Source organism: Antechinus flavipes, chromosome 2, assembly GCF_016432865.1.
Source record: "Antechinus flavipes isolate AdamAnt ecotype Samford, QLD, Australia chromosome 2, AdamAnt_v2, whole genome shotgun sequence".
Classification (NCBI taxonomy): domain Eukaryota; kingdom Metazoa; phylum Chordata; class Mammalia; order Dasyuromorphia; family Dasyuridae; genus Antechinus; species Antechinus flavipes.
Genome location: NC_067399.1, coordinates 364,813,804 through 364,836,810, shown reverse-complemented (window position 1 = coordinate 364,836,810; position 23,007 = coordinate 364,813,804). Strand labels below are relative to the sequence as shown.

The following is a 23,007-nucleotide window of genomic DNA, read 5'->3' as shown; positions in this document are numbered from 1 at the left end:
AAATAGGTTCCATGTATATAAAATTGGAATATTCAGCGTTTTGAATGACAAGAATCAATAAGATAATGTGAAGATTGAATGCAATAACTTGACATTTAATCAGGAAAAATGTGGTTTTCTGCAATTAGGTTTAAAAAAATCTATTTCAAAGATACAGGATGAGGCAGGCATAGTCCAGCAATAAGTTCATATAAAAAGTACTCAGTGTTTTAAAGGCTTCCAAATTTGAGCTATAGCTCAGATACTTAATAGTATGTATGTGTTTAATTTCAGGCTACATTGAGAAAACCAATATTTAACATATTGGAGATGAGATAGACTTTCATATTAGGAGCATGTAGTGAGTTCTGACTAACACATTTTTATGACAGTCTTGACAAGTTAAAGAATATCCAAGGAAGGGCTGACTACTAAAATGTAAAGGATGAAGGAAGCAGGATAATAATGATGATGATGGTAACAATAATAGCTAACATTTGATAGTTTTGGAATTTGCAAAATGCTTTACATACATTATCTTATTTAAATTTCACCATGGCCATTACATGTATTACTCCCATTTTACAGTTTAGGAAATAGCCTCAGAGCAGTTAGGCAATTGGTCCATGGTCAAAATTTCAGAGGTGGCTGTCAAATCCAGGACTTTGATCCATTATACCAAGTAACATTATGATAATTGTCTTCATGTAATTGAAAGATTTTTGGCAGAGGAATTGAAATTTTCTTTGACTCCTAAGGTAGAACTAGGGGCAATAGATAGCCAAATTTCAACTCAATATGAAGAAAAAATTGCCACCAAATAGAGCTTCCCCAAAATGAAATAGTCTATCTCCTACATAGTAAAGAATTCTTCCTATTTGGGGAGATTTTCAAGAGAATATTGAATGGGTTAAGTTATAATTTGGACTAGGTAGGTGGTCTCTCATTCTCTTCCATCTCTTGAGATCCTTCATATATTTACAGATTGCTTTATTAAAGGACCTCAGATTGTATTGATTAGATTATGTTGATATATCAGTTATACTTAAAGCAAACTTTAAATTTCTAGTGAATACAATTTAGTGGCAAACATCAGTGAATAGAAAAGGAAATGTTAATAAGTTTTGGGTGATGACAAGAAAGAGAATTCAGAATAAACTTGTAAGGTACATTTTATACCAAAAAAAAAAAGGAAGAAAAAATGGTACATGACCTTTTAAAAATGCAAAAGGAGCAAAAGGTAAAATCATTGTATAAGATAGCTCTCTGGTCAAAGGGAGGTCTCAGATATAGAATAGGCATTTGAATTAAATGACCCTTTAAGGGACTTTTTTAGTTCTTGATCCTGTTTTAACAAGGCATATTTTACAATCAGGTAAAAGTTGATAAGGAATAATTATTTTAATAGAATTTTAGTTTTTAGATATGTATGAAGTGAGATATTTGTAGGTGTAGAGTATTATGGTTTTCTCCTCTTAAGTTTTACTGGAGAACGTAAATGTTTTTTGTAATCTATTGGTTTTATACTATTTCTTATGTCTGCAAGTCACTTTCACTACATATTTGAGACTGTTTCTGATCTGTGAATAGGTAATACCAGTCTAACATATAGATTTTTTCTTTGTGTATGATTTTTTTCAATCCCATAACTTTAATGATTGAAGAGTTTTTTTTTTTTTTTTTTTTTTTTAATAAAAGCCTCTGATACCATGAATTTCTATTACTGGCATAGAATTGAAATCTATTTTTAAGTAATTGAGAATTTCTCCCTTTTCTTCTGTAACATAAAGAAGTAAATGAGAATTCTTACTGTATTGCTTTTATTTTTAAAATATTTATTAGTGGAGTTTTGTTGTTGTTTTGTTTCCTAGGCCTGCTTCTAGTATTAATATTTCTTTTTCCTTATTTAGGTTATACCCATATACCTTCAGTAAAATCCGAAAACTTCTCAGACTCAAGCCATAGTGAGATTTCATCAAGGTCCAGCATCGTGAGTAATTGTTCTGTTGACTCAATGTCTGCAGCTCTACAAGAGGATCGGTGTTTACCCCAGTCTTTTAGCGGTATGGACTCAGTTGGAGCAGCAGAAAAGAAGGATCATCCTTCAATGACAACAGACCACAACCAGCACGTGATTGGGTGAGCTGCTTTAACAATGCTGAGTTGGTTACAAGTCAGGAGAGAGGGAAGCTGGAGAAGACAATCATATATTCATCACTATTTTTAAAGAAGCTGATTCAGTGTCTTAGATTGGTTAGTCAGCGAAATGCTCTTTGAGCTTTACAAAAACAAGAAGGAAAATGAAAGTTCTTCAGTTTTAAATATTTTAAAAAATCCAATATAAACATTCTTACTCTTTGGACAGTCACATTCTTGAAATTAGAAAAAAAATGTTAAAGAAGCACTGAATAATGCACCACTAGCTTTATCTGTAAAATCTGGTTGTTTTTTAAAGAACAAATTAATTAAATATTAATCAAATACTGCTTAATAATCTTTAAAAATTTCTAAAGGAGTAAAATCTATGATACTCTCTTTGAATACGGTAATCACTGAGATCAATCCAAAATTATATTACCTTGACTTATGCCACATTTTTGCATTTAATTTGTAAAATGTTTTAATGATAATTTTTAAGGAATGTTATTTTGACCAACAATACTGCTTTTCAAATTTCTATTTTAATATTCAAGTTAAATATTTTTAAAAGATTTGGGGATATCTTTTACTGTTTGTAATTTTAGCAATCCTACTTTTGTGAGCATAGCATTTATAAGTTGTACTTAACATACTTAGCCTCTCACAGACATGCAGTGTGTTCATTTAAAAAGTTTTTTTTAATTAGCAAAAAAAAGTTTTAAAAAATAGAAAAAAGAGGCTCATTGTTCACATATCTATTGTTTCTATCTTTAGATGGACCCTCTCAAAACCTTCAGTAGTCAAAGGTTTAGCTGTTTCATCATCTTTGAGCACTGAGGAGATTTCTCATGAACACATCACCATAGAAGCAGCTGACAGTGGTCGAGGAAGTTGGACTTCATGTTCAAGTAGTTCCCATGACAACTTCCAGAATATTCAGAACCAGAAGAGCTGGGATCTTTTAAACTCTTATCGACACACTCATTTGGATATCCCCATTGCTGAAGTGGAACCCACAAACTGTGAGCCTTATTTGTATCCAGAGGGCTACTCTCAGATAAACAGTCAACCTAAAGATGCCGCAGAATGGGTTCAGTCGAGACAAAGCTGGGCCTCTTCGAGCTCTCTTTCAGACACATATGAGACAAACTATGGGACAGTGAAGAGAAGAGTGATCGAGGATTCCCCTGCAGAGCCAGAGGAGACTTCGGACTCTCATCCTAATACTGATGCCACCTATAAAACTGTTACCTCCAGTACAGAAAAAGGCTTGATAGGTAAGTTGTGTGTTGTGGTTTTTTTTTTTTTTTTTAATCTTTTCAGTGCTTTCTGTTCAGTGATTTGGAAAATGATGTTGGCAGATTTTGACTCCATCCATCTCTCTGGATGTTGACAGATAAGTGTTGTAGCACTTTAGAACTTGGGCAACAATGGAGGGAAAGTACATAAAAGCATGGTAAAACCTTCAAGTTGTCTGCCTCATTATAAGAGACCCATAAGTTGCAGAATTTGAGACATAATTCTTTTTGGAATGGGCCAGCAAAAGCTCTTCAGCTAAAACATAATACATGGCACCTCTTGTTTCTCTGAAAGTTGAAAAGTAGCTTCACAACTGTTGAAACTAAGAGAAGGAGCATTTTGTGATTTCTTTTTATTTTAATTAAAGATTTTTTATTTTCAAAACATATGCATGGATAATTTTCCAACATTGACCCTTGCAAAACCTTGTGTTCCACATTTCCCTCCTTCCCCTTTTCCCTTTCCTTAAATAGCAAATAATCCAATATATGTTAAACATGTTAAAAATATGTTAAATCCAATATATATATATATATATATATATATATATATCCTTTGATATTTTCCCTCTTTTTTCGTTTTCATGTTTTTATTTTACCTTCATATGAAATGAGGATTTTTTATATGTAGTAGAAATTTTTTTTTTATTCACTACTACTCTTCCTCTTATATACAAAGATTTTCAGAGTCCTCTTGGATTAGACTTGAACAGGGAATGAGGAAATAATAATTATCAATGGGAAAAGAAAAGAAAGTAATTTTTTAAAAAATATGCCAGAAGAAAAAGATTATATGATGATCAATTCTGATGGATATGGCTCTCTTCAACAATGAGATGATTAAACCAGTTCCAATTGTTCAGTGATGAAGAAAGCCATTATACCCAGACAGAGGACCTTGGGAACTGAATGTGGTTTATAACATAGCATTTTCACTCTTTTCATTGTTGCTTGCATTTTCTTTTTTTCCTCCTCCTCTTTCTCCTCTTCTTCCAACTTCTCCTCCTTTTCCTCCTTCTCCTCCTCTTCCTCCTTCTCTTCCTCCTCCTCCTCCTCCTCCTTCTTCTATAAATATGTATGCATATATTGGATTTAACATATATTTCTACCATGTTTAATATATTTTGGACTACTTGCCATCTAGGGCAAGGCATGAGGGAAAATTGTAACACAAAGTTTTGCAAGGGCTAATGTTAAAAGAACTGTCTATGCATATGTTTTGAAAAATAAAAATCTTTAATTAAAAAAAATATGTCAAGCACTAAAAGGCAAAACCAGTCCCTGCCCTCAATAATTTCACAATCCCTTGGAGGAAATAACATGCAAACAACTTTGTACAATACAAACAAGCTGTAGACAAGATAAATTGGAGATAATCTCAGGGGAAAACACTAGCATTAAGGAGAAGCGTGAAAGATGACTTGTAAAAAGTATGATCTTAGATGAGATTAAGAAAGAAAGAATGCTAAACATTAGAGACAGCCACTGGAAAAAGAGATGGAGTATTTTGTTCAAGGAACACAAGGATGCTTATGTCACTAAGTTGTAGAATATGATGGAGGGCAGGGAGGTGTAAGAAGGCTGGAAATTTAGGAAGGGGCCAGATGGTAAAGTTCTTTAAAAGACAAATAGAACATTTCATATTTGATCTTGGATGTAATAGGGAGCTACTGGAGTTTATTGAATAGCGATTGGTAGGTTTGCTTTAATCTAAGGAAATTCATTTCCCTGAAAACAATTTTATTTCTGCACTAAAGGTAGGTAGCACCATATTGGATAGAGTGCTGGATCTGAAGTCAGTTTGATTCATCTTCATGAATTCAAATCTTACCTCAGATACTTACTAGCTGTGTGATACTGGGCAAGTTATGTAACCTTGTTTTCTTCAGTTTCTCATCTGTTAAAAAAAATGATCTGGAGAAGGAAATGGCAAACCATTCTAGTATCTTTGCCAAGAATTTCCCAAAATGGGGTCATAAAAGAGAACTGGGTATGACTGAAACCACTGAACAAAAGCAACAGAATTACCCACATTATTATATACCCACTGTAAAGGCAAGTCCCTCTATGTCATGTAATAGAAACCTTGGATTTAATGTTGCTATTTCTGTCTTCTTAGGGAAAAATAAACTTTATGAGTAGGCCTAAAACAATTTTTAACATACCCTCTTAGTATAACTTATGCAGGGTGCTCTAACATTCATACCTACACCAGAATTCCATTTTTATCACTCATAACAACTTCTAATTTTGGTATTTGGCTAGCTATTGAAATTTTTTGCGTGTCATATCTTTCCATCGCCTTACTTCCCATCCTCATTTTACTCCAGCTGAGAAAATATCCCTGAAGGAGGAATTATTTTCCTCCCACCCTTTTATAACTGACTTTCTTATTAATGCTTAATTTACTCAAATGATGAATTCTACATAATATTTATAATTGTGTGCTGCATATGCAGTGTAAGTTGACCTGCTAGAAAGATGCAAAGAGAGCAGAAAACACATGGTATTTCCTCCATTCATTCATTAGGATTTATTGAAGCTTATTATAAACCCACTGTAAAGGGAATAAAAGATTATGACATGCTTCCTACTCTCAAGCAGCTTATAGTCTTTGAATGAAAATGAGTTATACATACATAAAATAATTCAGTCTTGCCTTTTCCTGACTTTCTCAATGACTGGGAGCAAATCTTTTTGTGGCTGAGAGTAATCTTCCCTTATCTCAGAGAGAGAATTACTCTTAAAACTGTGTTCAGCAAATCAGATTAATTTTGCTATAGAGGAACAGGCATCCAGAACTTTTTAGTGAAAGTGGTGTTGGCATCTGCTACTAGTTGGCTTTTCTGCACCCCCTCAGATCTTGAGATATATAAATAAAAAGGAAAAGCGAAGGTGGCACTGGATTCAATGTGGTCCCTTTGTGACCTTTATGGTTTTTAAAACTTGAATCCATTGAGATCAGTCAACAGGCATACTAAAAGCGACATACATAGCAACCTCTCTAGACTTTCATCAGGCTCGTTAGTGAACCTATGGCCTATCCTATCATATCCTATCCTAGCTGTAGCGAAATAGTCTGCAACCATCCCATCCTTAATACTTTTAAGTGATACATATACAAATACAAAGAATGAAGCAATCTCTATTCTCATAATGCTTATGTTCTATTTCCATAAAAGTATATATTTATTGAGTAGCAGTCAGATAAAAAATGTCCAATACTGTGAGGATTTTTTAATGAATAATAAAATGAATAATAAGATGAATTCCAAACTTTATGAACCTTCTACTTTAGCTTCACTGCATTTACTTCTAGAATTAACTTTTTATAGTTCTTAGAACAATGTTCAACACCTCTAAGATATAAAATTGAACAATTTAACATATTTTCTTAGGATCCATCTATGGAATAATCTCCCTAAAGAACTATTTTGGGCTTAAGATATTTTCTGGAAAGCATTAGAAATGTGCTTGCTGTTGTCAGTCTCAGCAAATTAATGAAATAATTTAATGAAAGACTTAGATCTCTAAATTTGTTTCGCCAGTAATTGGTTTTGAATAAGATGCCATACTATATAGTTGATATTTAGTATTTGTTTTATTTGATTTAAATGACTTAATTTTTATGACTATCATGGGTAAGGATTAGATAGGGGAGAACTGTTAAGATGTAAATATAATTACTGATACTTCTTAGTCCAACTAATCAAGAAATAGAAAATGTTATGTTCCCTTTGATATTTCAGTAATCTTTTATCTTTTCTTTGCTGCTATATAAATCATTAGTTCTTTTGGTTCCCCTAAGTGACTGACTGCCTCACATGCATGAAGAACAGATGCAGTGCCCTTTTTAAAAAAATTGGCTTTGTACTTAATCCCTGTGTTTTATGTGTTTCTAGTCTGAGAATTTTACCTTCTTTTTTGAAGTTTTGATAAAGAACATTCAATTTGCAAAAGTCACTCTCATTGTATAGGGGATTATAGACTTGAGGAAGAAATTGTTAAGTTTATGGTGATTATTTTTCTAGTAAAAATAGGAAAATTTAAATTTGTTTTTCTCTGTCTTTTATCAAAAGGCAGGAAGATTTTTTTTTGGTATGAAATAGTTACATAGTAGAGGTGCATACTGGGATTCTAATCTACATTGTACTTATCTGAGGCCATTTATATCCATTCACTATATTATTTGAAAGAATAACTAAAAATAGTATATTCTACCTTTGGGGGAGGGGGAAATCTACATTATTTAATAGGAATTTAATACTCTAGTGTTCATATAATTATCTGGTTATATAAGTGCAGAAACAACCAATCTTATGAGAAATACTATTTTGATTTACTGATTTTAGCACACTTCTTTTATGTCTTTTTTATTAGTCTTGATTCACACAATTATTCTAAAATAGGTGAAAGTTTCTAGAAGTAAAAATCTTCATGACAGGATTTAATGAAATTAATAGAGACTGACAACTGAGAGATGATGAACATTACTTTCAGTTTTTCAGTGCCAGAAGGTTTTCTTAAAATATTTCATTACTGGAGAACTTTTTTGAAATTAGGATCAAAAGCTTGATCCAGGTTTTCAATGAGAGTTTTGTCATTGATTATTGTTCATGATTATTCTATATATTATGGTCAAAATCGGTAGAGCTCCTTTTCAGCAGGTATTTAATATAGTTTTGAGCAAAAAGATGGTTTTTAAAAATTGAAATCAGAAATTTGCCACTGTCATTATATATTAAGGTTTTTTCATTTGCCTTTTTATCATTTTTTCCATTGTAACATTTTGGGTTTCTTTAAGTTTATTTTTTCAAATCTTATTTTCTCATTAACATTTCCATTGCTTATTTCTTGTGCCAGTGTACTGTGTCACCTCACCTAAGAAGGACGATAGGTATAGGGAGCCACCTCCCACCCCACCAGGATACATGGGGATTTCTTTAGCGGATATAAAAGAAGGACCACCCCACCACCCACACTTAAAACCTCCAGACTATAGTGTGGCATTACAGAGGTCAAAGATGGTACATAGCAACCTCTCTAGACTTTCATCAGCCTGTCTCGTTAGTGAACCTATGGCCTGTATTTCACCGAAGATCCTATTTCAGCCACAGCGAAATAGTCTGCAACCATCCCATCCTAAACTAGCCGATGTGACTGATGCAGATAGTGAAGCAGATGGTATGTTGATGAACTCCCTTTGATTACTATTAAATAAATTTCTGTGCAATTAAAACAAGTCTCATAGCTATATTATTTTAATATTTTAATTTTTCTTATTCATTTATTAATGGTTTTGTATACTATAATTTTGAAATGTATTTTAAAGCTTCTGAAAAATCATGTCCAACTTGTAGCATTTATATAGGGAAACAACAAGCTAACTTCAGGGCTTAAACCAAGTGCTGCACTTTTAAAAATTCATTTTCATACTAAGGTGCTAGTTTAGGGATTAGTCATTTCAGAGTTTTGTATTACAACAATGAGACATTGATGTGTTATACTAGTATTGTTATGTTATGAGAACCTTAAAATGTAAATTTTTTATTATTAAAAATTATTTTGCCCAGAAATTAACAAATCCCTTTGAACTTCACCGTGTTACACAATTGTTAGCATTACTATATCTAGGTATGACAGTAAAGTGTGGGGCCTTGAATCAGAAAAACTTGAGTTGAATCCAAAATCAGATATTTATTAGCTGTCTGACAAATCACTTAAATGCTGTTTGATTCAGTTTCCTTGACTGTAATATGGGTATAATGTCAGCATTTACTTCCCAAGATTGTTGTGCGGAACTAGTGAGTTCATATTTGTAAAGCACTTACAACATAGTGCCCAACACATAGGCACTAGTATAAAAGCTAAGGTTATTTTAAAATATTATTGTTCTGGTTTTTGTTGTTGTTATTCATCATTTGTTTTATAATAAGCCATCATGGCTATAATTCATCACCTATAATTCATCAACTTAATTAAACCCCTGAATCTGGCAAATCTCTATCTACTCCCCATTGTTATTCAATTTTATTTAGAGTTTATTACTCTAAGTTTGAATTTTTCAAAATATCCAACATTTGAAAATGAATGTTAAGGATTTTTCTTTTTTGGCCAGTCTCTTTGTAAATTAAGAATACTTTTTAAAAAATACTTTTTTTTTATGTTTAAACACAGTTGTAGCAATGATGAAACCTGGGCCTTTGTTGAAGATTATTAATGTTGGAATCAGAGAATAGAAAGGTGGCTTATTTTCATTAATGTGGTTGTAGAGGAAAATATATGCTAATTTTTTAACATCAACGTTTTTTTCCTCCTTTTCAGAAAATGAGCAAGTTTCAGCAGTCTAGCCTTTGGGGAAATCATCTTGAAAACAAGTTCAAAATAAAGTACTTTGGGAAGATGGACCATAAGATTCTGTTAGCCAATGCTGACAGCTTGCTGCTGCTAAGAAGTTTTTAGTGCCTGTGTTATGACCAGTGAGATGGACCTGGCTGAATTGTGCCTCTATTGCATGTTGTCTCAACAGCCTGTGAAATCCATACTTATGTGTGACAGAGCATCTAGTCTGCAAAACTCACTGACACTGTACATTGATATAAGTGTTATAAGTGTCTGTCTACACACTAGGCCTTCATTGGGATAATCAGTTATGAGAACCACTTAAAGTGTGGAAAATCATGTTTAGTGTCATATAGTATTTCTGTGGATTTCCCTAAAAATTATTTTAAGGTAGCATTATGGTTTTCCAGCCAAGAATGTTAATTTCATGGACCTATTGGACATATATTATTTTCATGTCAATGTTCATGCAAAAAGTCAAAACTTCTGCCAAAAAACAAGGACTTTGCAGTGGTGTTAGAATAATAATTTATTAATTGAAAATTTGTAGAGTTTTTTTTTATTTGTGTTTGAGTGTTATGCTTTGGTTGGCTAACATGTATGATTAGAAGGAAATAAAAATCAGACTCATTTAAACTATTCTTATGATAACCAAACAAGTGTCCTTTAAAGCAAGTTGTGTTCCCCAAGGAAAAAGCCAAGGAGTATAGATGATATCATTGTTATATACATAACATACTAGAATTGAGGGAAAATATACTCTGAATGGAATGGTAAATTGAGGGAAAATATACTCTGAATGGAATGGTAACATTTTTTTGTTTATGATGTTGTGAAATCAGTGAAATGTTACCATCTTGTAGTCCTAATTTGAAAAGTTTTGTGTCGCTGTCTTTTTAAAAAAGAATCAAAGTATATGCTTATTAAATGCCTACTATGTGCTAAGCACTGAGCTAGGCCCCTAGAGATACAAATACAATGAATAAATCAATCATTAACTCTCAAGAAACTTAGGTATAGGGGAGGGGGAAGGGAGGAATCATTATGTTAAAGTCTTAGATCCCCCCAGATTATTTAAAATAGAGGTGCTCAAATTCATGAAACTAATCTCTATGACTAAAATTCTGTAAGCTTAGTTAGATAGAACTCCACTGTTTCTGAAGGTAAAAATAAGCATGGCAAATATACTTTAACTGGGAGTATAAAACAAGTAGGTCATAGATTTAAATTAGGTTTGTGACTAACCACTTTGGGTACTTAAAGAGAAGCAGAGGGGAAATGTTATCTACTAAGCCAGTGGGTACTATAAAAATATTTGTGAAATGGAATTGCTGCATTTTTATCTATTTCTGCTAATTTCCAGTTATCATTGGGTTATATTTTATTGGTATGTGTGTATTTATAACAGCAGCTTCATATTCAGCTGGCATATTTTTTAAAATTTAGCCAACCAAAGTATATGCTCATTTATTTTTTGGTGGGAGAAAGGGTAGACCTAAACACAAAGATATATAAATGAACATGATTGTTCTTTCCCAGTTTAGCACTCAAAGATCCGTTCCAGTGACTTAATTGGATATGAATGTGTTGATATAGATTTGAACATGTAATTGTACATTTCTGTGACCTCATTTACAAGTGAGGCTAGATTTTTAACATTTTTTACAAGCTGGGTGAAATGTTTTCTACATCTTAAGTTAAAAGAATTTTTAAAGTTATTTTATATTATTTCAATTTTATAGTGTGCAAGGTAAGTAAAATAATATTCAGAAAGTCACATGAGTACCAAAAAAAATTCCAAAGCCAGTTATGTGCATTACCCAAGTGAACTTTGGGCAGAAATTGGTTCATATTTGAGTGTATGTTGTCAACCGTGTTATCATCTGTGATTTCGTGTGTAAATGTTATCCTCAATAGGATTATCTTGCCCTTTTCTATCCTTCCCCTCAAAGCTCCAAGTCAGTATACAGTTTCTAATGTAATGACATTTGTCTCTTTCCCTCTGTAGGGCTTACAGTTAATCTTAAGAAAAGCAACAAAAAAATCCATGCCTAAAAACAAAAAGAAATCATAGCTGATATCTGAAGCTCACATATTCTTTCTCAGAATGAAGTATTCTGGATTAGGTTAGTTGCTGCAGTAAGGATTTGACATAACAGCTTTTTTTGTCCTACTGGGTTAGGAATAATATTAAAACTAATATGGTTAAAAAAAAATTACATGCTTTAAAACCATATTGTAGCCATCTGAGTTGTAAAGAATTCATATTTAATCAGGAAGCTGTATATGTGCATTGCCTGAAAAGAGGAATATTTTTTTTTTTTCACAGACCTTTTTTGCTCCTAAGTTTATGGACCACTTGCCATAGCTAACAAAAAACAAAGCTGTGTTTTTCCTGCAAGTGTCTTTTTAATTGGAGTGCAATATTCAGTAAGTTATTTTATATACATTCCCCAAGTTAGACTTGGGGTTTGTAAACTCTCTCCTCTTTCTCTACTCTTTTATCTCCTCTTTTCCTCCTCCTCTAATTTAGCAGACTTTTTCATGTAATAGAAAATCTGAGTAGACATTTTACCCGGATAGAAGGTGTTTTATGTAAATCAAGATAGTCACATGAAAGGAACCAGGGAAGCAGGTGACTTTCTCTGTGCTTCTGATTCAGAGTGGCTTGCTGCTACCTGGCCCAGCTTTGCTTGTAAGGGATTCTGATGATCACATTGATCAGAGATAACAGGTAAATATGTTGTGGTTGTGTGGGAATTTAAGAAATAATTACTCCCTTTTTGTTGAGTTTGACTGTAGATGTTATAAGTTAGTTTGTAATTTTTCTTTTTCTTGGTTTGTCACAAAGCCATAGTGAGAAAAGCCACAGACCTTGTGTGTCTTATATTCTCTATGGTTTCTTTGGACTTTTTCCAAATTCCTAACATCAGTCAAGGAATGAACATGCCTTTCCCTTGCCTTCTTATGCCACTAGAGCACTGTTGTCTGGAGGAAGTGCTTTAAAAATCCCTGATATGCCAAATGGGGCCAAGAAAGCAATTTAATTTCAACCAAATGGTTTAAAAAAATTAAGGAAGACAAATAATTCCATAGAGCATCTTAATTTAAGATAATTATCATTAGTGTTCATTTTTCTTCTGCACATTTATTTTAATAGTAGTAGGTGCTCTATATTTGGAAAAATAACTGATATAAATGCCCACAAAATTAGTTTTTGCAGAGTATAAAGTTGCAAAATAAATTCAATAATGTGCTGATCTTAAGGCTCAGAGTCTTAGAGTAGCAGGATTTAGGGATGAGGCTACCTGGCTTGTGAACATGAACCTAAGGCCTCCTAGTGATTATGTAGATCCCCTTATTTGCAAGATTGATTAAATCTTTGTATAGCATTTCCTCTTAAACCAAGAATGGAGGAAAAGCATTCTAATTTACTTTTATCTTCAAAGCAATTTGGATTGATAACATTTTTGTTATGATTTTAAGTTTTATTGAGTGAGCATTAGAAATAGTTTGAGAAATTCACTAACTTAAACTGATTGGGATATTCTGTTTAGAAAAGCTTTCCAATATGTTTAAAAATTAAAACTTGAAACACCCAGTTCAGCTTTAGTTTAGGTTGTGCTTTTTATGGCTGTCTTTATTTTTGATACATGGAATGCAGTTTAACTTGGTATTATAAATTCTAAATATGTGAGAATATTGGCAAAAAAAACTGCACAGTTGAAATAATATTCCAATAGCAACTGTACTGCACAATTCAGTGATTGTAAAGTATTCTGTAACAAGCAATGTTTGTCTCCTATTTTTTGATACCTCTTACACTTATGTCTTTTAGAAAGACAGTGCCTCTGTATGCTTTTTTGTATTTTTACTGAGTGATTGTAAATATTTGTTATATTTTTGGTTAAGAGAATGTTTCAAAGTAATGTTTATTATCGAATCTACTAATATGTTGAAAACAATAAACAATATATATACATTAAGATTCACTGGACCTTTTTTGTATAGATAACATAGATATTAACTTTAAAATCAAATGAAAAGAATTGACTGGTGAGCTTCCTTGTGTATTGTTGCCTTCTCTCAGATTCTAAAACCCTTTTAAATTGTATTCTTTCCAGATGATATTTAGTGAGTTAGTAATTGTCATCTTGTAACCACTGATGTGGTTCTTTCACATTAGATTCAAGGTAGGTTCTCTGTCTCTGTAACTATCCTTTCTCATTCATTTAATTCATTTTTCTTCCTTTTCCAAGCTTTTCCCCTTAAAAAGGTAGTGGGAAAAGAGCTAAGAATTTCCTTAGGGAAGTGAATTTAATTTTGATAACCAAACTTAATTCAAAGACCATTGCTTTCTTCACCCTTGAAGCAATCGTCTATTGGCATAAGGCAATCAGGGGAAGTACTCTTCTCCCTTGAAATTTAGATTCTTAATATAATTCTCTGGGAGGATTCCTCCAAATGCTATGATTGAGAAGGATTGGAATGGTTGCTCAACAATTCTGAAATGCTAACCCAAACTGTATGTTATATATTGTGATTTTTCTTTCTCTAATAAATGTTGCTTAAAATCATCTCTAACTAATTAGTGACTCAGAATGGAAATGGAAAGGGCTATGGTGGGAGAAAATAGAAATAACAATATTATATTTATGTAGGACCTATTCTGCCCCAGGCATTGTGCTGTGCTCTTCATAATAATTATTTCATTTAATCTTCATAACAACCCTGGGAGGTGATTGCTATTATTATCCCTATTTTGCAGATGAGGAAACTGAGGCAAATAGAGCCACTTGCCCAGGATTTGACAGCTGATAAGTCTTAGAAACTGAATTTTAATTCAAGTTTCCCTGGATCCACACCTAGGATTCTCTTTTCTGTGCTTTCACTTGCCTGTTACATGAGATGACTCAAAAAAAGGGAGAGGCTATTAATATATAATGTAAAAACAAAAACCATTGATAAAATTTTCTGTGATGATTGAAAAAGTATCAAGGCAACAAAATTTCTAAATAATGTTTTATTGATGGCTTTTATCTTTTCTAATAGTTAATTCTCAATCTCATCTCATTGTAGGACTCCTCTTTTGTAAATTGTCTTCCCCCACAAGAAAACCTCCCTTCTTTCTTTTTCCTTTCCTTTTTTCTTTCCCTTCTTTCCCTCCCTCCTTCCCTCTCTCTTTCTCTGTTTCTGTCTGTCTCTTACACACACACACACACACACACACACACACACAAAACAAAGCCACTTGCCTACTGTCTCTGTGGTGTACCACTTCTCCAATGACAGGAATATGTCTCATCATTGGTTGTCCTGAAACTCATTTGACTACATTCATTTTTAAATTATTATTTTATTATATTTAATTATTATTATTATTATAATAAAATTTCCACATTTTAATTATTAATATTATTAAATAATATTAATTATTATTTAATTATAATTATTATATATTAGTATAATTATATACATATAATTATGTATAATTATACATAAATCAAAGGATTATATATACAAAATATGTTTGTGGTATTATAGATATTATTCTACATACAAGTTTTCCCATGTGTCACTGATTTCCTCATATCTCTTGTTCTTTGTGGCACAATAGGATTTCATTACATTTATATACCTCAATTTGTTCAACCATTCCACAATAAATGAGCACCTAATTTGTTTCCAGGTTTGCTCTTATAAAAGGTACTACTACTTAGGGATAGTATTTATGGGGGAAAATAGAATACAAGCCCTTGGAGGATAGCAACTATTTCATTTTTATCTTCACATCTCTAGTATCTGGCATATTTGGGGCACATGGAAATGCTTATTGGATGAATAGCATTTTTGTCATGGGTTTTCTTGGGATTATATGTCAAAACACACTTTTGTTGACCTGTTAAAAATAGGGAAATCTGCTTTCTTCCCAGGTGGAACATGTATTCAAGATGTGACAGAAGCTTCAAACTAGCCTTCTTGCTCTCTTTTTCTACTTTCATTAGCATACTTCTTTCTTTTTACTTTCTGCTGTCAGTTAGCCTCATCAACATATCTAAGACTATTGGTATTTCTTCTATCAGCCTTAATTCCAGCTTCTGATTAGGTGACATTTCATGTGATGTACTCTCTATATAAAAGTGAAATAAATAAGGTCATGATGTACAGCCTTATCATACTTTTTTTCCAATCTTAAACCAATAATTTCATGTTTTGTTCTAACTGTTGCATTTTGCACTGCATATAGTTTCCTCAGGAAACAAATAAGATGATCTGATACTTTACATTTTGTTGTGAATCACTAAGTCAAAGTTTTTTAGTATAGTCAGTGAAGGAGAAGTAGCTGTTTTTCTAGAATATCCTTGCTTTCTCCATAATCCAGCAAATATTCAAAAATCAGCCTGCTCTTCTGGAAATTCTTGGTTCATATATTGCAGACCCATAGCTTGCAGAATTTTAGGTATAACCTTGGTCGCAGGTGAAATAAGCACAATTGTTCAGTAATTTAAATATTCTTTTACATTACCATTGGGATATAAATCAATCTTTTCCAATCCAGTGGCCACTCTTGCATTTTCCAAATTTTCTGGCATATTAAGTACAAGTCTAACAGCATAATCTTTTAGGGTTTTAAGTAGCTCAGCTGAAATTCCATCACTTTCACTTAATTTTATTATTAGCAATGCTTCCTAAGATCCGTTTGACTTCATTCTCCAGAATGTTTGACTCTAGATCAGTAAATCTCACAGTTACTGGTGATGTTAAGATCTTTCTTTTGTGTATTATTGCCATTTCTTCTGCTTCTATTAAATTACTAATAATATTGACTTTTATCATGCCCATTTTTTGCATGAAATTTTATATGATAGCTCTAATTTTCTTGGAGAGATTATTTTTCCCATTTGATTGTTTTATTTCTTTGCTTATTCATTTAAGAAATTTTATTTCTCTTTGCTATTCTTTGAAATTCTGCATTCAGTTGGGTATATCTATCCTCCCTTTTTAAAATCTTTTCCTTTCCTTTCCTCTTGCACAATATTGTAAACCTCTGTTCATAGTTCAATTCCTTAACTCCATTTAATACCTCCACTTTGTAAAGAATGTTATTTAGATCATAACTCTATGGTGTGATGCTTTTTCTACTTTCTTCAATTTAAGTCTGAATTTTGCACTTAGAAGCTCATGATCTGAGCCAGTGTTTTAACTTTGTTTTAACTATATGATTATATAATCAGTTTGATTGCTGTATTGACTATTTGATGATATCCATATGTAGTATTACCTTTTGGGTTGTTCTAAAAAAGTATTTGTTATGACCAATGAGTTATTTTGATACAACTCTCTTATTCTCCACCATGCTTCATTTTGTACTCCAAAGCCAAACTTACTTGTTACTCAATTATCTTTTGATTTCCTACTTTTGTGTTGTAATCCATTATGATTTTTTTTTATGTTATTTCTAGAAAAGAATGTAGATCTTCATAGAACTGATCAATTTTGATCTCTTCAGCATCAGTGATTGGACTATAGAACTGTATTACTGTTATTTATGTCAAGAAAATCCCATGGACAATAAAATGATAAAAAAGATGACATTGGAAGATAAGCCTCTCAGGTCGAAAGGTTATCCAAATGAATGCCATGTTTGTATCCAAAGCAAACCATTTCATATCAGTATTATATGTAGTCTTTTCTGAATGGAAAATGGGGGTTTTGTGACTTCTTTTCCCTATTCACAAAGTATTTTTGTCAGTATTTAAATATTTGTTCAAGCCAAAATTGACCCAATGTATTGATAAAATCTCAGTGTATCAGCCCAAATGTGCATGATTGTGTGGCCTTGGCTAAAATCTAAAGAGATTTGAGGATTTACCTATCAGACATGCTGAAGTAGCTGAGACAAGGCAGGTCTTGGCAGCACATTGAATATGCAAGATAGATAAGAAGTAGTGAGGATTTCAGGATGATTCCTAGGTTTTTGAGCTTGAGAGACTGGATAGATGACATTGTAATAGGGAGAGAAAAAGATAATGAGTTTCATTTTGGACATTTTGAGCTTAAGGACATCCAATTAAAGAGGTCTTAAAGATAGCTGCAGGGGCAAGATTGGAGGTCAGTAGAGATTAAGGCAGTAAAGGTAGATTTGAGAATCATCATAGAGAAATAGTTAATAAGTCCATGGGAGTGGATGAGTTCACCAAATAAAGTCCTAGAGAGGCAGAGAAGGGCCCAGGACAGAACCCTGAGCTTGGATATGATATAGATGAGGAGTCTATGGCAAATGGTTTGAATTTTTTCTATAAAGTATGAGGCGAAAATTTCAGATGTGATATTAAGGGGAGAGAGTCGGAAGAGGTTTGAAGAGAGATAAGGTTTGGAAAAACCGTTGTGGATAATGGAATAGTAAGTGGATAAGAGTAGATTTTCTAACAGTTGAGGTTGTGTAGCATAAATGTATGGTGGGCTTGGGCAGAGTAGTTGGATGTTTAGTTTTTTTCTAGCTTCATTAAGTATTATATGTTGGGATCAAAAGACAAATGGAGAGCGGGATCCAAGCCTGGGGCTTGGCAGGGCATAATCAGTGAAATAAGGGAATAAAAGACTCAAGAGAAGATGATAATGTGGAGTTTAATTGGTTTACCATAGGATCAAATTGAAGAAAAGTAGAGAGAATGATTATTTCAGGGAAAATGACTGCAAGATAACTGAAAGATTAAGAGTTTGTAGGCCACATTGTGGACAAAGTATAGTTTTGTAAAGAGAAACAGAGAGAAAGATGAAAAGCCAGTAGATTCTGGTAGACCTGGGGATTTCAGAATCTTTAAATGTGGTGGCATATTTGTAGATGATGGCAAGATTAAGGGTATTTCTGTTTATATGTATTGGTTAAAGCAGATTGAAGGAGTAGCTCATGGGAGTTCAATAGAGTGGGGTTAGAATGTTTGAGTGTCAGTAGGCACTCTGAAGTCCCATAATATGAGGACAGAAATTGAAGAGGAGAGAAAAATTTTGAGTGATGTACCAAATTCATTGAGGAAGGAAGGGGAGTGGTCTGGAGGCCTGTGGACACAGCTACCAGGATTTTGTTTGGGTGGTAGATATAAATAACATGAACCTCAAAAAGAAAAGGAGCTTACTTAGTGATGGAGGTAGGGGGGAGCAAGGACCATTCCAACTCCTCTCTTCATAGCTTGATAAGAGGTCCTTAAAAGTGTCATTGTTCATTATTCAATGTTGGGACAAACTGCAAGTTTACTTTGCTCTAATATAGCAAGGATACAATAACACTTAAAATTTATGGCGAGGTCCCTTTTGTTTCCATATGGAAATACATCTAGTCATGTCATAAGACTTTGATAATTCTGTTGTTCAGTTTTTCAGTCATATCTGACTTTGTTGATCCTATTTGAGTTTTTTATTTAATATTTTATTTCCCACACACACATACAATGACATGTAAAAACAACTTTTGACATTCATTTAAAAATTTTTTTTGAGTTTCAAGTTCTTTTCCTTTGAGTTTCAAATTCCCTCAATTCGTAGTTCTTTGCCACCATCAACAGAGCTGCTATAAATATTTTTAGTTATGTTATCCTTTTACTTTCTGGTTTTTTATCTTTTTGGGATACAGACATAGAACTGGTATTGCTTGGTAAAAAGGTATGCATGATTATAAAGCTCTGTGAACATAGTTCTAAATTTCTCTAAGAATGGTATACCATTTCGCTAACAGTGCATTAATGCTTCAATTTTTCCATATGCCCTCCAACATTTGTCATCTTCTTTTTTGTCATATTTAGCCAATTTGTTAGAGGTTATAGCACAGATGGTTTATTTTGCATTTTTCTGATCAATAGTGATTACTTTTTTCATATGACTATAAATAACTTGGATTACTTTGAAAACTGCCTGCTTCTGGAAAGACTTTCATGAACTGATGCTGAGTGAAGTGAGCAAAACCAGGAGAATATTGTATACAATAAGAGCAAGATTATGTGATAATCACTTATGAAAGACAGCTATTTTCAGCAATGTGGTGATTCTAAATGTAACTGATATGGAAATATGTTTAAAATGATTTTATATGTATAACCTATATCAGATTGCTTGCTATCCTGGGGAGGAGGGAGATAAGGGAAAGAGGGAGGAAAAAAATTGAAACTCAGAAATCTTAAAAAAAAAAAAATGTTACAAACTACATGAAATTGAAAAAATAAAATACTATTTTAAACTGGAAAAAATTGCCTGCTCATATTATTTGACAATTTATCAATTGAGTAATGACTCTTATTTCCATAAAATATATTCAGTTCTCTATATATTTGAGAAATGAGGTCTTTATTACAGAAATTTGCAATAATTTTAAAATTACTATGTATCATCCTCCATCCTATTTTCCCCTTGTTTAATTAATAATGAATAATTCCCCCTCTCCTTTCACCTTGAAAATTCCCAAAAGTGTTTTGCTTTTTGACTTTTGTGTCCCTTAATCTGCCCTTCCTTCTATCAGCAGCCCATTTATTTTATCCTCTTTTCCCATTTTCCTGTGTACTGAGTTAGTTTCTATACCCAGCTATATATATTATTCCCTCTTTTGAGCCATGAGATTTAATTTTTAGAGCTCCCTCCTCACTTCCCTCATTTTCCCTTTCACTGTAAAATCTTTAATGTCAGATGCTTTTATGTCAGACAATTTACCCCATTCCACCTTTGCCTTTCCCCTTCTCCCTAATGCATTCTTCTTTCTCACTCCCTAACTCAATTTTTAAAAGATAATTATCCCATCATATTCAATGCATAGTTATGCCCTCTATCTATGTATACTCCTTCAAACTGCCCTAATAATGAAAAATATTTTAGGAGTTACAAGTATCATTTTCCCATGTAAGAATGTAAATAGCTTCATCTTGTTGAATCCCCTGATTTCTCTTTCCTGTAGGTAAACTTTTTTTTTTTTTTTTAAAGGCAGTTGCAATTAAGTGATTTGCCCAAAGTCACACAGCTAGACTCCACTGGCAGGACTCTATCCAGTGAGCCACCTAACTAGCTACTCTTGCCCCTTTACCTATTTATGCTTCTCTTAATCTTAATCATCAGGAATTCTTAAGATTTCTATTTCTAATAGTTTAATAGCCCTCTTTTCCATTTTTTCTTTGAAGGATTATATTCAGTTTTGCTGGAAAGTGATTCTTAGGTTGTAATCTCTTTTGCTGTCTGAGATATCATATTTGAAACCCTCTACTCATTTAATGTAGAAACTGCTAAATCTTGTATTATACTGATTGTAGCTCCTCAATATTGTTTCTTACTGGCTACTTCCAATCTTTTCTCCTTGACCTGGGAACTCTGGAATTTGGTTCTAAAATTCCTGGGAGTTTTCATTTTGGAATCTCTTTCAGGAGCTGATTAGTGGAATTCTTTCAATTTCTATTTTACCCTCTGGTTTTAGAATTTTAGGGAAATTTTCTTTTTTTTTTCTTTTTAATTTTTTATGAAAGTTCATTTTCAAAACATGCATAATTTTTGACATTTAGCCTTGTATTCCAAATTTTTCCCTCCTTTCTCCCCCACCCCCTTCCCTAGATGGCAAGTAATCCAATATGTGTTAAAAAAAAAAGCTATTATTCTATATATATTTCCATGATTATCATGCTACACAAGAAAAATCAGATCAAAAAGGAAAAAACAAAATGCAAGCAAACAACAAAAGAAGTGAAAATATTATGTTGTGATTCACATTCAATTCCCACAGTATTCTCTCTGGATGTAGATGATTCCCTTCATCATAAGACCATTGTAATTGGCCTGAATTTCCTGGAATTTGGTTCTAAAATTCTTTCAATTTCTATTTTAGAAATTTAGAAATTTAGAAATTTCCCATCTCATTGCTGAAAAGACTCATGTCCATCAGAATTGATATTGCTGTTGCCAGATACAATGATCTTCTGATTCTGCTCTCTTTATTTAATATCAGTTCATGTAAGTTTCTCCAGGCCTCTCTGAAATCATCTTGCTGACTATTTCTTAACTATAATATAGAATAATAATATTCCATAAAATTAATACATAATAACTCATACCATATCTTATGGTATGATGCTTGCTGATGGCTTTAAATAGATGCTATTGATAGTTTTAAGGAAAAATCCAGTTATTCCTATACTCTCTGGTGTTTTTAATAAGAATGGGTGTTGAATTTTGTCAAATGCTTTTTTCTGCATCTATTGAGATAATCATGATTTTTGTTGGTTTGGTTATTGATATAGACAATTATGATAACAATTTTCCTAATATTGAACCAGGTAGGCAGTTCTATTTGATAATTTCTTGAAAGATGATGTTTAGGCCCTTGTTTTTAATCCTGATTTTCAAGTACTCTAATAATCCTTAAATTATTTCTCCTGGATGTTTTTACCCCAATGAGCTATTTCACATTTTTTTTTCTATTTTTCAAATCTTTTGATTTTGTTTTATTGTTTATTGGTGTATCAAAATCATTAACTTCTACTTGATCAATTCTATTTTTTTAAGGAATTATTTTCTTCTTCAAGCTTTTATTAAAGAGTTCTTTTCTTCCATGAACTTCCATTTGGCCTACTCTGGTTTTTTTTTTTTTTAATAAAGCTTTTTATTTTTAAAACATGCATAGATAATTTTCAATATTTACCCTTGCAAAACCTTATGTTCCAAAATTTTTTTCCTCCTCTTCCCCCCACCCCTCCTCCAGTAATCCAATATATGTTAAACATGTGCAGTTCTATTATACATATTTTCACAATTATCATTCTACCCTATGAAAAATCAGATAAAAAAAGAAAAAAAATAGGAAGAAAACAAAATGCAAGCAAACAACAACAAAAATGTAAAAGTACTATGTTATGATTCACACTCAATCCCCACAGTCCTCTGGACGCAGATGACTCTTATCATAAAATCCGATGGAACTGGCCTGAATCACTTCATTGTTGAAAAAAGCCACTTCTGTCAGAATTGATCATTGTGTATAATCTTTTTGCTGTGTACAGTGTTCTGTAGATTCTACTCATTTCACTTAGCATCAGTACATGTAAGTCTTTCCAGGTCTTTCTGAAATCATCCTGGGGATCATTTCTTATAGAACAATAATATTCCATAAAAGTCATATGGCATAACTTATTCAGCTATTCCCCAACTGATGGGCATCTACTCAGTTTCCAGTTCCTTGACACTACAAAAAAGGGCTGCTAACAAACATTTTTGCCTGTTTGAG

The 23,007-nt window shown here is 32.6% G+C and overlaps 1 protein-coding gene across 4 annotated transcripts in view; it reads left to right on the top strand.

The window, feature by feature from the left end:
• RAPGEF6 (Rap guanine nucleotide exchange factor 6) overlaps positions 1-13,744 on the top strand; it is a 240,557-nt gene extending 226,813 nt beyond the window's left edge. For all 4 annotated transcript variants that reach the window (XM_051978209.1, XM_051978208.1, XM_051978211.1 and 1 more), the window contains 4 exons: positions 1,890-2,118; positions 2,893-3,395; positions 8,280-8,600; positions 9,741-13,744. In XM_051978209.1, coding sequence (XP_051834169.1) covers positions 1,890-2,118; positions 2,893-3,395; positions 8,280-8,600; positions 9,741-9,766 — 1,079 coding nt within the window. In that variant the 3' untranslated portion in view covers positions 9,767-13,744. The remainder of the gene's footprint in view (positions 1-1,889; positions 2,119-2,892; positions 3,396-8,279; positions 8,601-9,740) is intronic.
• Positions 13,745-23,007: the final 9,263 nt, after the last annotated feature.